Here is a 19,040-nt window from a genome sequence, read left to right as displayed (position 1 = left end):
ACTTTCTGTTTACTAACACGTATTGCCAAGAAAGAACACAATTATGTTTTCCCTATAGGTCAACCATATGCCAAGGTTTAGTTTTACAAGGTTTAATGAAGGCAAAATCTGATGCTGCAGCTATTTCTGCCACAAAAGATTTATTGATTTATTGTGCTCCAGTGCTCCAAAAGCTAATGCAGTTTATTGCACTGAGGGACTCTTTAAAGTAGGCATGGGATGAATCCTTGATGGATATCTGTCTTCACAGTCATTTAATTTACACTGACCCCACCTATGATCTCAGCAGATTGAAGCCCTTAGTGTGACTATTACCATTACCCATAAAGTATATAAGCACAGTGACATCAAGAGGTATGATGTATCCCTAAAGAACTAATTTTTGATGGTGGAGTGATTAAGAGCAGCCCCTATGTTCCAGATTGCCCAGAGGAAAGGTGACTGCTGTTTAACTAAAGATGCACCTCTGAAGTAAAAATATATGTGGAAAATTCCCATCTGCAATATAGCTTTTCTTGATGCCCAAGGCCTCAGGAACTAGATGATAATTCACTACTGTTCTCTGATGGATGAACTGGCTGCTTTGGTTCTGTTGGGTCTCTCAAATACCTATTTATTTTTTAAGTGATTAAAATATTTAATTATTAAGCGATGCTTTGGTGATTGTTTAATATTGGTGGCGAATCTGAAACATTTTTTGGAAAGCTGAAGCTGTTAACTTATCTTATAAGTATCTTATAAATTGCCAGGTATTAGGTATCTTATAAATTGCCAAACAAGCAAGCAGAAGGCACTGAAATTACAGCAATGCTTAGGACTGATCCTGCCTCTGGGTTTGTCCAATGAAAACACAAGTCACGATATTTCAGTATGTTAATGATACACAACTATGTGTGCATATAAATCTATACATATACCTATATGTATATAGGAATCAGTCTGTGCTTTTCAGTTTGCTTCTTACCCTAGAAGAATATTCAGACAATGCTAAGAAGATGAGCACTTACTGTACCATGGGAAAGGAAGGTGGATATAGAGAAACTTTCCTTTTTATTCACAACTTACATACTAAAAGTGGTCAAAATGGGCAAAGTGGGCAAATAATACTAGAGGCTGATTTCCATGTTGGGAGCCAAAATCTAACACAAACAAAAGTCACTGCACAGCAGTCACTTAATAATATCTTGTTTCTCTACCAAGCAGGGACTCCTGACTTGTGCTGCTCCTTCCTGAAGGCAGAGAGCAGCTAACAAGCAGAGGAACAAGCTGGCACAGGGAACAAGAAGTTGTTTCTCAAAGAGGGCTTTACTTTCTGTGAGGGACAGCATTTTGGCTGAAGACTAACCTGAGTGAAAGCTGGAAACCAGGATTAGGGTCATGTTTTTTGAGAGGCAGGACTTCCAGATGCATTAAACGGGGAACGTAATGGGTCTTTAAAAAGGTCTTTAAAACATCCTTTCCCACACTACCATTTAGCAGTCCCTGGAACACGTATGCCAAGGCAGTCTTAAAGACAGCTGTTTCTAAACAACTGCTTTTGCTGAGTTTTAAAATGCACTCACATGAGTGAAGGAATGATGGCACTTAATGCATAAAAGCAGTAGTATGGCTATGTTGGTCCATACCACCCCAGACTGAACACTATGCATTTTGATTCTCTTTTTGTATCACCTTTGCTTTGTACGTGTTCACGTGTGTGTGTATGTACAGGCATGTACACATGCAAGTTTGTAGCAAAGGAAGAAAGTGGATTGCCACAGAGTGCTCTGTGCTTACCCTAATATATACCGGCACAGTTTTACAGGCATAAGTTATCTACAGGTAGTGCAGAATTAGCAGGTTAAAAGAAAGTATTTTTTGCCATTTTCTGCCATTCTTGTGTAGGTGAGAAGGGGTTCAAGAATATTCAGCAAATCTCAAACTTATTTTTTGCTAGTGAAGAAAGAAGGAATATTGTATTTCTCTTAATGCAAATTACATGGATTTTGCAATACAAAATGTCACGCATTTACATTAAAAGTCATGGCTCAAAGGAATTGTGGTAAAATGTATAAATCTAGAATATTATCTGATAAAACCAGAGACAATTGTGCTGAAATGTTTCTGGCCACAATACAGCAGCAGACATACATGACCCCTACACAATACAGCAACCCACAACAGTTATTCACATGGAACAAAAAAAAAGAAAGACTCTGCTTATCCACGTCGATTGTCGATCAATATGCACATTTATCGCCTACACAAAGAGGATTACAAAAAAAAAAAATCCAAATTCTCTTCTTTAGTACTGCCACAAATGAAATAAAGATGGTTTTGATATTGATGAGATATGACTCAACAAAAGATTTTTCCCTGAAATAATAATTCAAGCAGGCAATATAACAAGGAATCTTACAATTTCTATTGTTTATTATAGTCAAACCCAAACTTTAGTCTAAACCAATTTAAAAAATAATATGCTGTAGTTACATGCATAATAATGAGTCACGTTAGTGTGCTGCATCATTTGGTATGCAGAACAAGTTCACTGAAGCTGAGAGTGAAATTTGCTTAAATATGAAAGCATCATGATTGAAAGCAAAAAAGCTGCAGAGAACATAGACAATAAACTAAGCAAAGGGAAAAAAAAGGGAAGACAAGTAGTGTGTTGGTACAGGAGGAAGAAGAATAGGTCTATAGAAACAGAAGCATATTTTACCTGTCATCCTCTTTCCCTTCCTCAGCTTGGTCTTCTTGAGCTTTTTCATCATGCCCTGATCCTTTGATTTCCTCCTTATCACAGTTCTCTGTCACCTCTTGCCCTTCCCCTTTTTCATTAATTTCTTGCTCCTTTGTTTTTTCCTCCTCCTCCTCCTTTTCTTCCTCCTCAGGAAATATTCCATCTTGTTCATCCCCTTCCAGCCCTCCCTCTTTTTTTCCCTCTATATCCCTTGTCCTTCTGAAGTCAACAAAAATTGAAAAAGGCATGCAAAAAGAAAAAGGAAAAGAATAAATTAAAGTTAAGGTCATGGACAAGAGCATGCATGAACTTACAAGAAAGGAAATGCAAAAGAAATGAAATAAAAACTAAAAGATGGAAGCAGTCATAAGTTAAACCATGCTGGGTAAGACTCCAGTCTACACTAGAGAACCATTTTCTTGGGACAGTCTCTAAGTCTCTCTTCAAATAAAAGTTGCATGGCAATACATCACATTTAGAAATGTATACATAGCTATATGACAGAAACAATGTGGTCCTAACAATTCTCATATAAGCAGATGTTTAAACAATCTTTTCAAACACACCATTTCTCTCAAGAGGACAATTTTCTGAGAATTAATATAGGCTGACATTGAATTTTGCTGAGAGATGCAGGTGAGTTACACCTTCCAAGAAAAATGATCTTTCATTCCTTCTACAGCCAAAGCTTCTCTGAGTGTGCACAAGGCACAGGCAAAGGAGATGCTGTGTTTTGCTCACAGATACACTATGTACATCTTGTTGAAGAGTAGTTCAATGGTTGTACGCCTACAGTTAAATTGGACTAGTGTATTAAATAAATTGAATTGGTCTGTGTAAGTATTAAATAAGACTTCTATAAAAGTTCAGCTGCTCTAGTTTAAAAGGAAATTAAGACGCCTCTGACATTGCCAGCACAAATTTTCAAGTTAAACTGTCTTTTCAGCCATATTAAGTATTTTACAAAATGGTTTTCAGAAAGTGCAAATCTAAATGTGTCTAATGCTTTCTGACAGCATATGTTTGTTATTTTAGTGTATGTTAGTGTAACCCAAGATGACAGAACTTGGCTAAAAACAAATACCATGAAGACTTCAAAAAGCATTAGATGAAGAAGACATTTAAACCAGTATTTTGCAAATTCCCTGCAAATTTCAACCTAGGCAAAATATTAATTTCAAATACAAATATTGACAAATGTTCAGTTACTTAAATTACATGGCTATGGCTGGTACTACAGCTCCTCGTGCTCACCTTATTTTCTTGTTTCCTCTTGGACGCTCTGACTGGACGGACATGTAGCTTGTGCTGCTGAAACGCGAAGCACTGCTTGTCCGTGACACAGCGGAGACATCACTGACATCGCTGTCTGAAGACTTATTGGAAACATTGTCTGAGCCTCGCTGAGGATCCCGTCCCGACCGATACTGTAGGAGGAAAGGGATAAAGATACAGATGTTGTCAGTGACATATTACCACAAATGAACTATGGAGCTGGTCCCTGATGCTATCTAAACTGCCTTTATCACCAGACTGCCTGAATTTTTTATAATGAAGTTTTTCACTGATACAGAATACAAGTTATGTCTTGGTTTCTATTAGTTTTATTCTGTGTTGCTATCCCAGTCAAGTTATTAGCTCCTCAGCTTCATCCATAGAGTGACTTGTACAAAACTTCCAACTCTTCCAAAGGTTTCACAAACCTTAGCAGAGACGTCTAAACCATCATAGAATATTCTTACCACAACTGTTTCACCAGTGCACAAAGCAAAGCAGACATAGTGACTTGCCCATGAATACTGAGCTCATGAAAGATTGAACAGGAGACAGAACGTGCTTCATGCTATCTATAAAGTACATGTCTCTTTTGGGCCCTAGCCTATTTACAAGAACTTCTAGTTGATAAATGTTAACAATTATTTTTTTTTTTAGTAAATAGATAGATGAGATTATCAAACCAAAAGACAAAGTGATGTTATAGCTGTGAAAACAAACCCCACGTCTTGCTGAACTGCTGGGCTGGGAAGTCTGAAACGATGGGACAGGACTAGAGATAATTTGTACTGACAATGTACAAATGCCTCAGAAACTAAAAAATTACAATAGTATTTGAGTTTGTTAACAGTATATTCCAAACACGGAACTGGCACGTGACTGGTGATCAGCAGTAAGCCCATACAACATAAAGCAGAGTTGTGCAGAGGTATTCAAGTTATATCTGAACAAAATATTATGCCTATTTGTTCTTGTTACACAAGTTAGCTCTAAATTAATGCTAAATCTGTGCCACTCTGCATTGCACTATGTGCAGATATAATAAATAGCAGAAAGATATTTTTCCCTCTCCTCTTCATATACAGACATTTCTGTGTATACAGAAATCTGATGGGTTACTATTGATAATCTTTTCAGAAAAATAGTACTGCAAGATGAATTGTCAATGATCACCACATAATTGTTTGGCTGACATGGAAAGAAGACAGTATGGAAAGATGTGAAGAGCAGCATAGACATGACTGAAAGAAAACAATGGGAGAAAATAATCTGCATAATACATCAGTGGCTTGTTGAACTCTTGGGGGTAGCAACATTGGACTCAGCCACCTGGAGAAAATAATTCATAATGTAAAGTGGCACACCTGTGTAGTCCTGAAGAAGAGAAGGGTGTCCAGGTTTGGCTATCAAATTTGTCCCTTTTTTATTGTTTTAGCATAACTGTCTTTCATGAAGTATACAGATCATTCGTTTCTGTTCTCTTGCAAGGAATGTTACACTGGGAAATATTCTGAAAGACTGTGCAGCGTCTAAATCACATTTCAGAATAGCATTTGAGCGCCTATTTACCATAAATGAGTTTTACACTTAGTAAGTTATTTTGCTCGTTTTAAGACAGGGAAATGAAATAAAGACAAGAAAAAATGCTCATGCAGGTTACACTGTAGACCTGTTGCAGACAGTGACCAAGCCCAGCCTGAACTGCAGGCTTATGTAAAATGGTTGCCCATGCTGCGGCTGGCTTCCTCATCTGTACTAATGTACAGTAGTTGTGTTCATTGACAAACCACTCAAGCCCTCCCCAGCCTTGAAGTGTGAGAGTGCACTTAGCCAGCCATAAACTCGCAGGATATTTCTCTGATTACAACGTTTAAATGTTGTAATATTTACTGACTGCTTTTATTGATGCCATTAATATTTTTGCTTGATAAAGAAGACAGTACATATTATTATTGAGATATTCATTTGGGAACTTAAAAACAATGATTAAACAGCTGTCCTGATCATCAGAGATAATGGAACACTATACCAGAATAAAAGGATTGTTCTTTTTCAGCAACTCCTTTTAAAAGATCAACTGCTTAGCACTTTGGAGAAGAAAAAATAACTATGCCTAGTGAAATGTGTATATATGGAGTCCTATCTATTCAGTTCCACCCACCTAACCCTCCCTAGAATAATTATGCATTGAAGATGAAGTTATGAGTGTAGTTTGTGATGATTTAGCTTAAAACTACCACGACTGGGAAGTACAGCCTGGTGTACTGGGCTACCACCACACAGTATAGAAAAGGCAACACAGAGCTGCCCTCAGGCCTTCCGTATTTGCTGAGGCTCCCAAGCAGATGTACTTGCCATGCCGAACCCTCTGCTGCCAAGGCTACGCGGCTACTGGCTCTCACCAGAGCTCATGTACAGCCAAGTCGTGTATGCCTCTATGAAGAGCTGTCGTATTGACAGTGGCTAGTGACCTCAGGGTAGACACACTGCTAGCATTACAGACCTAATGTGGCTATCCTTTGTGGAAATAAGATAGACCGTAGTGTCAGATGTAAATCATTGATGGAATTGTTAATTACATTCCACTTAGGGGATAGATAATTACTTGTGGCGATTCATACAATAACAGACCTCAACCTGCAGATCCCACACTGAGCTTGCCAAGCAGTCCATGGAAATGAACCCTTGTAAATAAAATACATGCAAGCAACATGAAGCGGCAAATGGTATCAGCATTGCACCAAGTTATTCTAAAGAGTCATTCTGCAGCACGCTGAAAGTTTCAAAAACCTATGGTTTTGATTTTGTCTGTTTCATTTCCACACCTGGAGAACATCAGTTCTTAAAATACATAGCAATGTCCGTATATAAGAAATCAGACATTTTCATAAATAAAACAACCTTATTGTATTTTTTTTTAAGCTAATGCAATAGTAATAATCTAGTGATATATGGTGAAGATTGAGAACTGCTATGGCAAGAAAAGCAACTTAAAGGTAAATCATTTCAGAAATATAATGTGAAAAAAGATCATCAGATCATTACCTTGTCTCTTTTTTCTCAGTTGTGTGTAAAGGTACTTCCCATCAACTGTTTTCAGTTGGGTCAGATGGCACAGAAATATTATTTGACCTTTACTATTTCTGGATGGTTTAGATTTGAAATAGGGAAAGTTAATTGATCCTTTCATTAAATCTGAATGTCTTAATACACAATATTTGTTTTTAAAAGTTTTATTTACACATTGTCTGAGTTACAGTCTCAGCATCTACTAGCTGCCTACCAAAGTAACAACTAGAAACTGAAACTAAATTGTCGTTCTTGCTGGACAAAGCTCAGATACCTCATACTCATCCATTAACTCTGCTCCAAATTGCTCTTTATTCTGCTGCTAAGGTCTACTTTTGACCTTATATCTGACAATTTTGTTTAGGAAATGGATTATAATAGTAAGGGTATTGCATGTTAGTGTTTCTGTAACTGCAGCACAGAAGACAAAAGGAAACATACTGCTTGTCTGATGGAAGCCATGCTGGCATTTCAGTTTTGCATTTGTTTCTTAAATTGCAATTCTATATAAGGCAGTTTCTGAAGTGCTCCTTTGCTCTCTGCCTCAAAAGTTCTCTTTCGAGAAATAAGTATCAGAGCAGTTGTAGCTCCCCTGGTTTGGACAATCAGGGGGTCCCGGCTGTGGTGAAGTGTACCTGCCTACTATGCAGGTTAATTAAATACTGCTTCTTTTTAATTTTTTTTCTTTTTTATTTTTTAAATAACAGCCACAGCAGTAGGAAAATTATCTCCTGACTTTCCCCATGCTGGAAATATATGTCTCTTTTATTGGAATAAGGTTAAATTTTCATTTCCAACCCAATCAAGACTCATATAATATAGGCAGCATTCTGGACTTTACAACCCATAAAGCAGTAAAAGTACCCAGCCTCGTCAAGCTGTTTCAACAATAGAAAGTCTGCTGCAAGCAGAGAGGTTGATTAAAAGTCACTTTTGTATTTTTAAGAGTAAGATGATTTTGTCCTATTTTGCTGTGTTGAAGATTGAGATAAGCTTCATTATTACAGATTCTATCAAACAAGTTTTAAAGTTTCTAAAAGGCCTTTCCTCTGCATTAGTAAAATAATCAGCTGGAGACCCTGACAAAGTGACAGTTAGATGTTTGTGCGAATACCTGGTAACTGCAATAGATTACTTTCCTGTAGTGACGAATTCAAGATTATTAAAGCTGAAAAACAAATACCTGCTCTGCTTCCTAATACAACAACCTCTGCAAAGGTCTTGACCTCTTTGTGAACTCCTACTATATGACTGACAGGCCACATAGAGCTACAACTGCTCTGATACTTATTTCTTGAAATAAACTGTTTTGGAACTTTAATAAAACTTTAACTGTTTTGGAACTTTGAACTAGAAAGGGAGTTTTAAAGTGTTTCATATTGCTTTAATCTATTGTTACCAGTCTTCCATCTTGGACTATACAGTCATGCAGTTGTCCAGGCAATTGAAATTGTCAGCGATTTCCAACCGCCTTTCTATTTTTTTTTCTTTTTTATAGTCTACTCATCAGTTTTTATTTGCTAGCATTTACATAGGAACATGCAAATCTGGTCAATGTTTTTACTGATCAAAATGTTGAGAAGATGTTTCAGACAGTTGTCCATTGTGCTACTACAAGAAGATTAAAGAACCATTCTGGACTGTTTCAATAGTTCTTCGCCTTGCTGACAAAAGCTCTCGAGCAGCCAGAGCACAGCAATTGTATGAAATGTTCTGTAATTTCAGCTGTAGCTTCTGGTGCAAGTTCACAGCTTCTAAAGGCATTGCAAATTTTAGTTACCACACATCATTTGAATTAACGTTATTGGATTGTTTGATTCTTTCTAAAACTTTTGTAAATGGCTGCCTAATGAAGTCTCCCATTAAAAATAAAACTGAATACTTACTAATATTTACAACAATAGCATTACATTTCTATAAAGCAAAAGATTCTAAGTCATTTTTACAAAATACCATATACAAATGAATATGGAGAGAGAATATATGTTTATCTGTAGCTTGCATACACACAAATCCAAGATGAAGGCTATGATGAAGCTGCCCTCACATGTAATGCATACTTAGCCAGCTCAATAATCTGTGCTTACATTTGTCACTCCTGTCAGGCTCCATCAAGGCAACTGAGGTACAGCTAGCCAGGTCAGCCTCTGCCAGCCCTGCTTTAGCTATCAGCTGCACATGGCATCCCTCAGTCCCTTGGGAGATTTAAGGACTGACCAGGGAAATTAATTCTTGCACTGCTCTGGTATTAGGTATATAATAAACTCTACAGTTGCCTTGGGCTTCTCAATATGGAGCTGCAACCAGTTCTAGCTCAGACTCATTCTTGGCTGCTGATCCTGACTTCTGCTTTGTAGTCCTGGATCCTAGCCTAACTTCCTCCTTTTTATTCCTAATTCTTGGATCCTACTTTCTTAGTCCTATATTTTGCTTCTGATGAGTCCCATTGGCACTGTTCCAACCGTGTTCTCCCTTCAGCCAGTTCTTGCTTTGCGTTAGGCACCCCTTCATCTCCTGGCCCTGGCCCTACTGGGCCTCCCTTGGCATTCTAGTCTTGCATTAGCATAAAAGACAGCACGACACATGGTGTTGCTATTGCTGAGCAGTACTGTGCCTGAACCAGTAAATCTAGCTGGATGTACAGTGGTTCCCTGTATATCCATTCCTTACTCCCATTCCTTATCCAACATAATTTTTTCCCATTCTTCAGAACATTCCAATCTACTTCTACCTTGAATAAAAAGAACTGACTGTAACGTGATTTGCAAAACCCACCTTCTAAACCATCCTAATCTCCAATAAACTTAGGCCACCAACTGAAACATGTTGGTAAAAAGGAACATCTGTATTTCTATTGAACATCTGAAAAAAAACTACTTCAAAAGTTCTCACATCTTTCCCTTAGTGGTTTGGTGTCATCTATTTATCCATTTCACTAACCAGTGCTCATGTATACAGTCTAACAAAGGAGTTCCTAAAACCTGATTTCCCTACGGGACTAAGCCATGTTGCAAACACATCCTACTGCTAAATTAGTAAATGAAAACTCAACAATGAAAAAGATCAAGCAAGTCAGCAGTGGGTCCTGACAGCAAAGAAAGGCAGCCTTGGTTGTATTGACTGGAACGTAACAAGTAGATCAAGGGGAGTGATTATTCCCCTTTACTCAGCACTCATTAGACCACATCTAGAATATTGTATCCAGTTTTGAGACCCAAAGAACAATAGTGACATCGATAAACTAGGATGAGTTTATTGGAGGGCCACTGAGATGGCTGGGACTAGAGCATTTGCCTTGTGAGGAGAGGCTGGGGGAGCTGGGCTTGTTCTGCCTGGAGAAGTGATGGCTTTGGGAGTACCTAACAGCAGTCTGCCAGGTCATACAGGGAGGATATCAAAAAGATAGAGCCAAGAAATTCACAGCAGCCCTGACTGGTATAAGAAGGCATATTTTTACCATAGGTACAGTGAAGCAGTGGATCAAGTTGCCCAGAGAACCTGTGCAGTTTTCATCCCTGAATGTTTTCAAGACCTGACCAGATAAAGCCCTGAGCAACCTGTACTGATCTCACAGCTGACCCTGCTTTTAGCTAGGGGCTGGACTAGACAGCTCCTGAGGTCCCCTCCAACCCAAATTACTCTGTCATCCTACGGGTCAAGGTGATCCAGGAGCTGAAGAAGAAACTGCAAGGGCAGCAGTAATGGAGAAGCCACCAATGGATCACTGTCTAAGGACAACTGGAAATCTAGAGGGATGTAGTCCAGAGACAAACCAAATCAAAAGACAAAAATCATCTGCTTCACATATCTTGGCATATGGTGCAATTTTTTTAAGAAGTCCCTAAGTGCACAATATGAAATAAATATAGGAGAGCACTAGAAAATATTCTGGGATTACATCAAGGAGAACTTACAGGACCTGCAAATATTTGGTAAAGTAGAAAGCAGTAAGGCAGCTCTTAAGAAGTATTTGGGTCTTTTAGTGAGCTTGAGAATTAGCTTGTCAACAAATTTGTCTTCCTACAAAAAGATCTGTTCCTGCAGTCAGTTTCAAAACACTAAGTAGTCTCTTGTTCTGATGTTCTTTTTCATACAATACAACTTTTGGAAGATCAAGACTTTCAGCTGCACTGATACCTGTTCTGAAATCAAGCTGTTATTGATGCAGAATTAATTCACAAAGATAGCTTCGTCCAGTCTAGGGAACTAAGTGTTGTCATTTAAATTTACTTTATGTCAGGACCAAATTTTGCAAATTTTGAAAGGAGAGAGCACTGCAAACTTTCTGCTTGGATATATAAAGTTACCACATTATTCCAAAGGCTATTCAAAATCACAAAGACACTGCTTCGAATCCCATCTCTCCTATGAAAAACAGTGGGTAAAAAACTGTTGTTTAAGGTAAAGTAAAAGACAAGTAAAACAACACAGGAACAATTCTAAGCATAACCTCAAAAAATTCTTAACAGGCAATCCAAGATGTGTTACACACTGGAGCGAAAACATAAGGTTTATAATGGCCAAGCAGGTGTCTCATAATATCTCATCAAAAGCCACCTTAAAGTCACTACTTATAGAGAGAGCTTCTACTCCAAATCATCAAGTCATTGGAACAGGACTCTGCGACATGACATTTCATAATACCAAGAGGCTGCCATCACTGGCCCACATCCTTCGGTAGTATGCCTCATGTACTATAGAGCTAGACATCTACTTTAAAAATGAAGATAACTGATTTCTATTATCTATCAAGGAAAGTAACTGAGATTTTTAAGAAGAGTTTTCATAGTCTGAATATTAAAGTAAGATGGTCTTTTCCATGGTTCTAGTTGATTCTGACAAATTAAATGAGGTAAAAAGAGAGATCCACGTATAGCATACAGCTAGGGTGAAACAGCTATAATTGACTATATAAGTTGGAATGAACAGAAAATCTCATGTCCTGTGGATGGACTTCGCCTTGTTATAAGATCTGATGATTCCAACATGCCTTAACGAGTTATAGATGAACCATAGAATGCTCCCATGTAGCCAGAATATTCCCAAGAATTTTTGAACAAAAGCAAAGATCTTGAAGAAATATGAGTCTATATAATATAAAGGTAAACAAATATGAGCTTCAAAAGAAGAACCCTTTAATGAGAATGAAGAGTAGAAGGATGTCCAACAATCAGTTTCCTTTTTCTGACATGAAAGTAATTCAGGAAAGCAAGCAAAACGGACAATAAAACAAAGCTCTTTCTAAGATCTATTAAAGCATTTGCTATCCAAATTCCTTTCATACTGCTGACCTTCTCCTGATTTTTAACTGCTATTTAAAACAGGGCAGAGTCAGTCACCAAGTTTCACTTTAGATAAACAGGTCCACAGTCTGGCTTTGTGATGGTGGGTAATAAACTCTTGATGTAGATCTCCTCAAACATCCCAACATCTTTTTAACTGCCACACATTAACTTTTTGACTGTCTTATACAGAAGGAAGAAAATCTGTTTAAAATAGAAATCAGCAATCCTTTAGCATTCCAGAACACTGTGCCAAGTCTCCTGAAGATGCATCATCATGGACACTGTTCACTGTAAAAAATCTGAGCTGTTCAAGTCAGGGTGATTATGAAAACGCAGGTGTCCAGGGCTTCACAATCTACTGTGCAATTGCATTTAATGGTATCTCCAGTGTTTTATCTCTTGGTGAACTCCAGCATGTTTGTTAGGACAAACTGGTGAGCCTGCCTACCGTTAACTCACTTGTTCAATGGGTCGTTTCAGTGATAATTCTTAATTCTGTTTCTGGTCCTTTTTGGTCTTCTAACTCTAGTGAATCCTACTTACGTTGGATAAACCGACTCAAAGTGTGCTTCCTGTATTTGTTTCTGTTCCTCAAGTGGTTCACATGCCATTTCTGTCACCACTGCACTCAAAATCTTTTGCACTTCGTACAGTCCTGCCATCCAGGCAACAGCTTATTTTTTAAAGAGGGTAACAAGGCAGGATTTCTGTTCTAAGAAATCCTCTTTTGTCTCTGATTGTTCTACCTAATTTGGGCTTCTTTGAGATGTACCTTGCAAACGCAGGAAGTCAAACAATATGCATTTTAAAGAGCATCTCATTTAACCTGGATTTTAAATTACATTTCCATCACTTGTTTTTAGTCCTTGGGTCTCTCATAAAAACAAAAACAAATTAAAAAAGATGGAAAGGCAACCATCTTTTCTTATCACAGAATTTCTGTTTCATTACACTTTATTTTAGTCCAAAAGCCTGTTAAGTATTTCAGCATACCTGATGGTTTGAGAACAGAGATATGAACTTCCCCCTTAATCCTACTTTCTCTATGTAACATTTAAATATGACTTTCACCAAATTTGTCCTGGGACACAGCACCTTCAAAGGAATTCATGCTGAAGAGAACAGCTGGATTGACACATGGGCCATCTGGTGACTGCTTATTCCTGTAAGCAGAAGTGCCTAAGGACCATGAGTAACACAATTGCTCAAGAACAGGATATAAATATATCTTTGTACGATTCCACTTTTTAAGTCCTTAAATCCATAGATATCAGAGGGTAGCCTCCAAAATCAAGCATGATTTGAGGGAAGGTCCCATACACTTTTTTCTTAATCTCTGATTATTAGGATATATCTTGGAATATTGCATCTTGTCATATTGCAACTAGGGGAAAAAAGGCGGCAGGGAGATCCTGAGCATGCAAACTGCTCCAAGGGAATAGAAAAACTGAACCCTCTCTTTTTCTCTTTAGTCATTGTGCTTCAGTTCTCAAAGAGGGAGTAATTAGAAAACATGTATTACTTATATCTGTCATATCACATTGTAAATACTATAATAATTTACCTCTTTGCTTGCTTGTAAGGTTAATTTGAATTCACTTTTACAGAAAATATGCAACACCTATTAACATTACTTACAACTTCACTACATAAAACACTTTAACAGAAGGATAATAATATGTAACATTTCCAGAAAAGAAACAAAAAATAATTCAGTTGAAACTGTATGAGAAATTTAGATCATTTCACAAGACAGTTATCTATCTAGCATTTCCTAAATTTATGTGACTAGAAACTAGCTTAGAAGTGGGAAAGGAAACATTTCTAACTGCCTCCTAAAAAACACCCAAGTTACTTCTTTACAATTCTTGAAACTGAAAGTCAGCCTGTTTACCAGAAGTGAATTTACATTATCGTCTCTTAGATACAGAAAACTATGTCACAGTATTTTGAATTTTGTTTTTAGAAAATCATATTCAAACTAAGTAACATGCAGATATTATTACTTAGCTAGTTGCTTCAGATTAAACTGCAGAAGTATGCAAATCACTAGAAATGTTTTTTACCTGATGGCATGTGTCACTCAAGAGAGAACAGAAACAGGATGATGCATCCTGGTTCTCTGAAATTTAATGGATCTAAGACACTCTGTATGAGGAAACAAATATAATATCTTTTAAAGATTTTACATAGTTTGAAGAAAAAAGATATATCAGATAAATTTTACTATGATAACACAAGTTGAACTTCATGACAAAATTGTGTATGTTTGGCTGTATGATAGATGATTTTTTTTTCTCAACATAAACTGACTCTGGAAGACACACAATTTCCAAACTTCTTTTCAGCATGATACTTAAGGTTATTAGATTAAAAATCTATATATATTTAAGGCAAAGATTTAGGACAAGATGCTCTTTTAGGAAAAAAAAAAGTTTTGTTTATGCATACTTTAACTTCATTTGATAATTTTGTCTAAAATTTCATTTTCTACTATCTTGGAATACTACTAGTAGAATAAGTTTGCTGCAATAATTTAACTATTCTACTTTTTGTATTACAAAAATGAACACTTTTTGGGTACCTCATTAGTCTGTTCAGAAGTAAGGGTTAAATTTTCAGAACTGCTTTTTCTTTTTCTTTTTCTTGTTATTTCCTGTTATTATTTGCTGATTCCAGACTGTCAGTGAAATCTCTGGTAAAACAATGATTTCCATCTGCAGGAGGAGGATAATATTCCTTCTGATGTATTACTAAAGAAAATATTCTATTGCCTAACACTAAATCAATATTAATTCTTGTAAGCAAAGACTTTACTTCCAACAAATGGCAGTCAGAAATATCATAGGTTAGAAGGGCCACAGAGATAATTTCATGTTTTAGTAACATTCTCACTAGAAGTGTTGCTGAAGGGCATTAAGGCTCCAAGGCCCTGACCCTACTTTGATTAGCTCCATTGTGCAGAACCAGCTTTTACAGAATAATGGTGGTATGTTACATATCCATCCAAATCTGTCATATACACTACTTGCAATACGGATGCTTGAAGTCACAGTTATATTCACTGAAATTAACTGCAAGAGATTATGTAGTTAAGATACTTCAAAAAAAAGAATCAAAGAAATGCAATGTTTTGGGGAAATCTGATAGGGATACATAGTTTTTGTCTTGCATGACAGATGGCAGAAATGCCTCAAAACCACAACTCTGTTGCTTGGAAAAAGGTTGATAAACTGGCAGAATTTCCACTGATAACTTTGGGGCTGCTATCAAAGAAAAATCAACCCATTTAACAAAGAGAAGCACTCCCAGAGACCGAACCGAAGAAAACATCCACACTGCTAAAACCACTTCACAGACCTCATCACTATAGACAGCATTACAAATGATAACATAAACTCTGGGCTAGTCCTTGATCGTGTGCCCAGCTGAACCACCAGGAGCGGCTCTCCGGTGGCCGTCCCAAGAGTACCTTGCTCAAGCCGCGGCAGTGCAGGAGCGCTGGGCAGGGCAGGAGGTGCGCGCGGCGAGGGGCCAGCAGCTCCCCTGCCTCTGAGTCTGACAGCGCTGGGTGGCCGCTGAACCACCCCCTGCGAAGCAGACAGACAAAGGTCCTGCTTCTGCAGTTTGAATCCTACACGGTGAAGCAGGCTCCGTGCCAGCACTGCACTAGGACTTCGGGTCTATCCTTTCTACTTGTGTGCCCTGCTTTCCTTGATTTTTCAAGGTCACTAGCCTAGCAAATTGATCTAGCAAACGTGTTTCCATCTAGCCGGAACCACTGCTCTACCCGTTTTATCTTTCAAATGTGAATAATGTCCTTTTTGCGCCTATTCTGCCTGGCACAGAATTAAGTAGCACAAACTGCAGTCCGGTGTGATACGTGTTATCATAGATTATTATTCTCACTTCTTGGAGTCCCTGACTGTTGCAGCAATTCAATTAACTTCACATTTCTCTATTTTTGAATGTCACACTTTGGCACCCAGATATTTAGTACATATTTCCCAGTTAATTTTCTTTCTTGTTTTCCGTAGATTTTCTCATTTATTATCAGCATAACATCAGTTTCAGTACATCTTAGATAATTAATTCAAGCACAGTCACGCTATTTTATAAATTAATAGTTACTCAGTTCAATAGCATCTTGGAACTTTACAGCTTAAATTCCGATAAGAACTGTAAACAGAAATAATTGAGTTTACTATGAAAAGATAGCCACTCTGAACCAAAATAGACTAACGGTTTAGCAATTCACATGTCTATACAAAGCCGTTCTGAAAGGAAAAGACCTTCTATTACAAAAAGGATAACAGGATTTAAGATAAATTGCAGTGATTACTCTCGCTGGAAATCGGTCAAAACAGCACCCATGTGATTTTTAAATGTGATTATTAAGGGAATGGTTACAATTATTTAATTGAATCTGGCTTTGATAGAAAGCTTTTGATATACATTTTGATGTATATTTGATATATATGTGTTTGATAAAATTTTTTCTGGAAAATACTTGCTTTTTGCAAAAGAATATTTAACTCATTGCTGTAGGAGTAAAACTCAAGACTTTGTGTTACACTTAGTATTCCTTGTGGTTTTTTTAAATGGAAAAATGTAATTTTCTGCTATTGAAATCCCTTTTTTCCCAATAAACTCCAATAACTAATGAATATTCAGAGCCAAAATAGACCGATTATTTTATTTTTTACTTTTAGGAGTCATTTTTTCTCTTTGAGATTCATTTTGAAATTATAAGGTACTTTCACAACATTTTATAATGTATTTAACCTCTGCTTTCTAGATATATGATTAGCAAAAGAAGCTTACACAAAAACTAAGAAAATGGCTGACAACAGAAAGTACCTGCTGACAGATAAAGACAGCCAGTATCAGACTACTTTCAGATGTTTGTATTTCAGCCATAATCATGATATGTGAATGCATATTTGTGTTAACCACAATATTACATTTAAGAATACCCTAAATCTCTAATAGAGACACAGACACTCAAGATTAAAAAGTAAAATAGAAACGCATCAAAACCAAAATAAATTAAAAGAGAGCTTGAATTAAATGAAAAACAAAAATGACAGCAACAGAAATCTTTTCTGAGAGTTTACATATCATTGACTAAAGAAAATACTAGAAATCACACCAATCCACATCTGTATTCAAAGTGACTAAATTATTTTTAACCCTTCAGTGAAATACAGTTTGATAAAAATAGAAGTGAAAGAAGATATGTTTTCTACATTACCATGTGTATAGAGCTCAAATCTAGAATTCTGAATTTATTTCATCTAGCTACATTTTTAAGTCTTATAATTGAACTTTAAATCCTGTATTTATAGGAACCAGAACAGCAACATCAGCAATTTATTCCACAAATTCTTGATATTAAAAGTACAATAAAATACTTGATTGAAAATATAAATGTTATCAGCACTATGGGCCAGAGAGATTCTCTTTGCCATTGAGTAGTAAAATTCCTTACATATCACAAATGAGCACGATTGATTAGGTAACCTGAGCACTCACAGCCTTTTGAGAGTGACAGGACCTGTCCTTCCAGACCAGACAGCTGGTTTAGCTATCAAGCTTCTTGTTCAAAAATACAGTTACTGACTAGTCCATAGGAAAGCACAAAAGCCATGGAACAGGCAATAACTAAACAGTTTCTTCATATGGAAAATTCTTTGTTAGCCTAACTGGTGTTTGGTTTATTTCCTGAAGCAAAGAGCTTATTGGTGCCGAGGTGGGGAAGGGATCCCATAAAACTACGCACAGCTATTCCCATTTATAAGCCTATCAAATTCTATTGGTCAGGCCCTTGGTTTTACAGGTATTTTATAGAAATTAATTGCATGGAATATTTGTATGTAGTATTATCTGTGTTAATTTTTGCCTTCTTAATTATTCTTCAGCATAGCTCCATTCTAATTATTTTGTCTTTCCAAGTTTTATCCAGATATCTAAAATTTTAAAATTTAAACTGGAATGTTAAAAAGAAATGTATACAAAACAGATTTCCACTTTCTGCACTGTTTTGAGGGAATAGGGATACCTAACCTAGCCTCCATTTTTTATTCAATATTTTTAATATTTCTAAATACATCCTTAAAAACAGAAGTTGTAAGAAACAATTACAGGGTCAAAGAGGTATATTCATAATTGTTATAAACTCTCAAATTATTACTGGGCATATCATGATCTTCCCAGAACTCCCAAACTCTAAGCTTAAATTTTCAAAAACAATTGCCAATTCAAAACTGATATAAATCAACTACAGCTTATATACAGTAAGAATATCACAGGTCTCATCATCCTGTTTGCTTGGATGTTTGTTCAACTCTTCCTCCGCAAGGGTTTCAAGAAGAAAAGTGACAAGTGTTTCTGCTAGCAATCTTTGCTGCTCTGTGACTGCTCTGGGTTTTTTTTTAAGGAGGAGACAAGGGCAACCCCAAAACACCATTAAATCAAATGTTTCAATCAACAACACAGGTCAAAGGATGCCACATGTAGCTGTATCAGTGACATAACTACTTACTGAAGGTTTCAGAGGAAAAAGGCAGTTCTTGGACACTTTTGCACATTGTGACAAGACTGAGAGTTAAGGAGATCTGCTTCTGATGTATTCAAACTCAACCTCTTCCACCTCCAGTGTTACAGCTCTTACCTTTTGCACATTCTCT

General features: G+C 36.9%; 1 protein-coding gene across 11 annotated transcripts in view; it reads right to left on the bottom strand.

The window, feature by feature from the left end:
* The window catches only part of RIMS2 (regulating synaptic membrane exocytosis 2), a 495,218-nt gene that overhangs the window by 71,098 nt on the left and 405,080 nt on the right, over positions 1-19,040 (bottom strand). For all 11 annotated transcript variants that reach the window (XM_075495103.1, XM_075495092.1, XM_075495093.1 and 8 more), the window contains one exon: positions 3,977-4,149. In XM_075495103.1, the coding sequence (XP_075351218.1) occupies positions 3,977-4,149 (173 nt within the window). The remainder of the gene's footprint in view (positions 1-3,976; positions 4,150-19,040) is intronic.

Source organism: Mycteria americana, chromosome 2 (assembly GCF_035582795.1).
Source record: "Mycteria americana isolate JAX WOST 10 ecotype Jacksonville Zoo and Gardens chromosome 2, USCA_MyAme_1.0, whole genome shotgun sequence".
In the NCBI taxonomy this organism is placed as follows: Eukaryota; Metazoa; Chordata; class Aves; order Ciconiiformes; family Ciconiidae; genus Mycteria; species Mycteria americana.
This window is presented reverse-complemented; position numbering and strand designations above follow the sequence as displayed.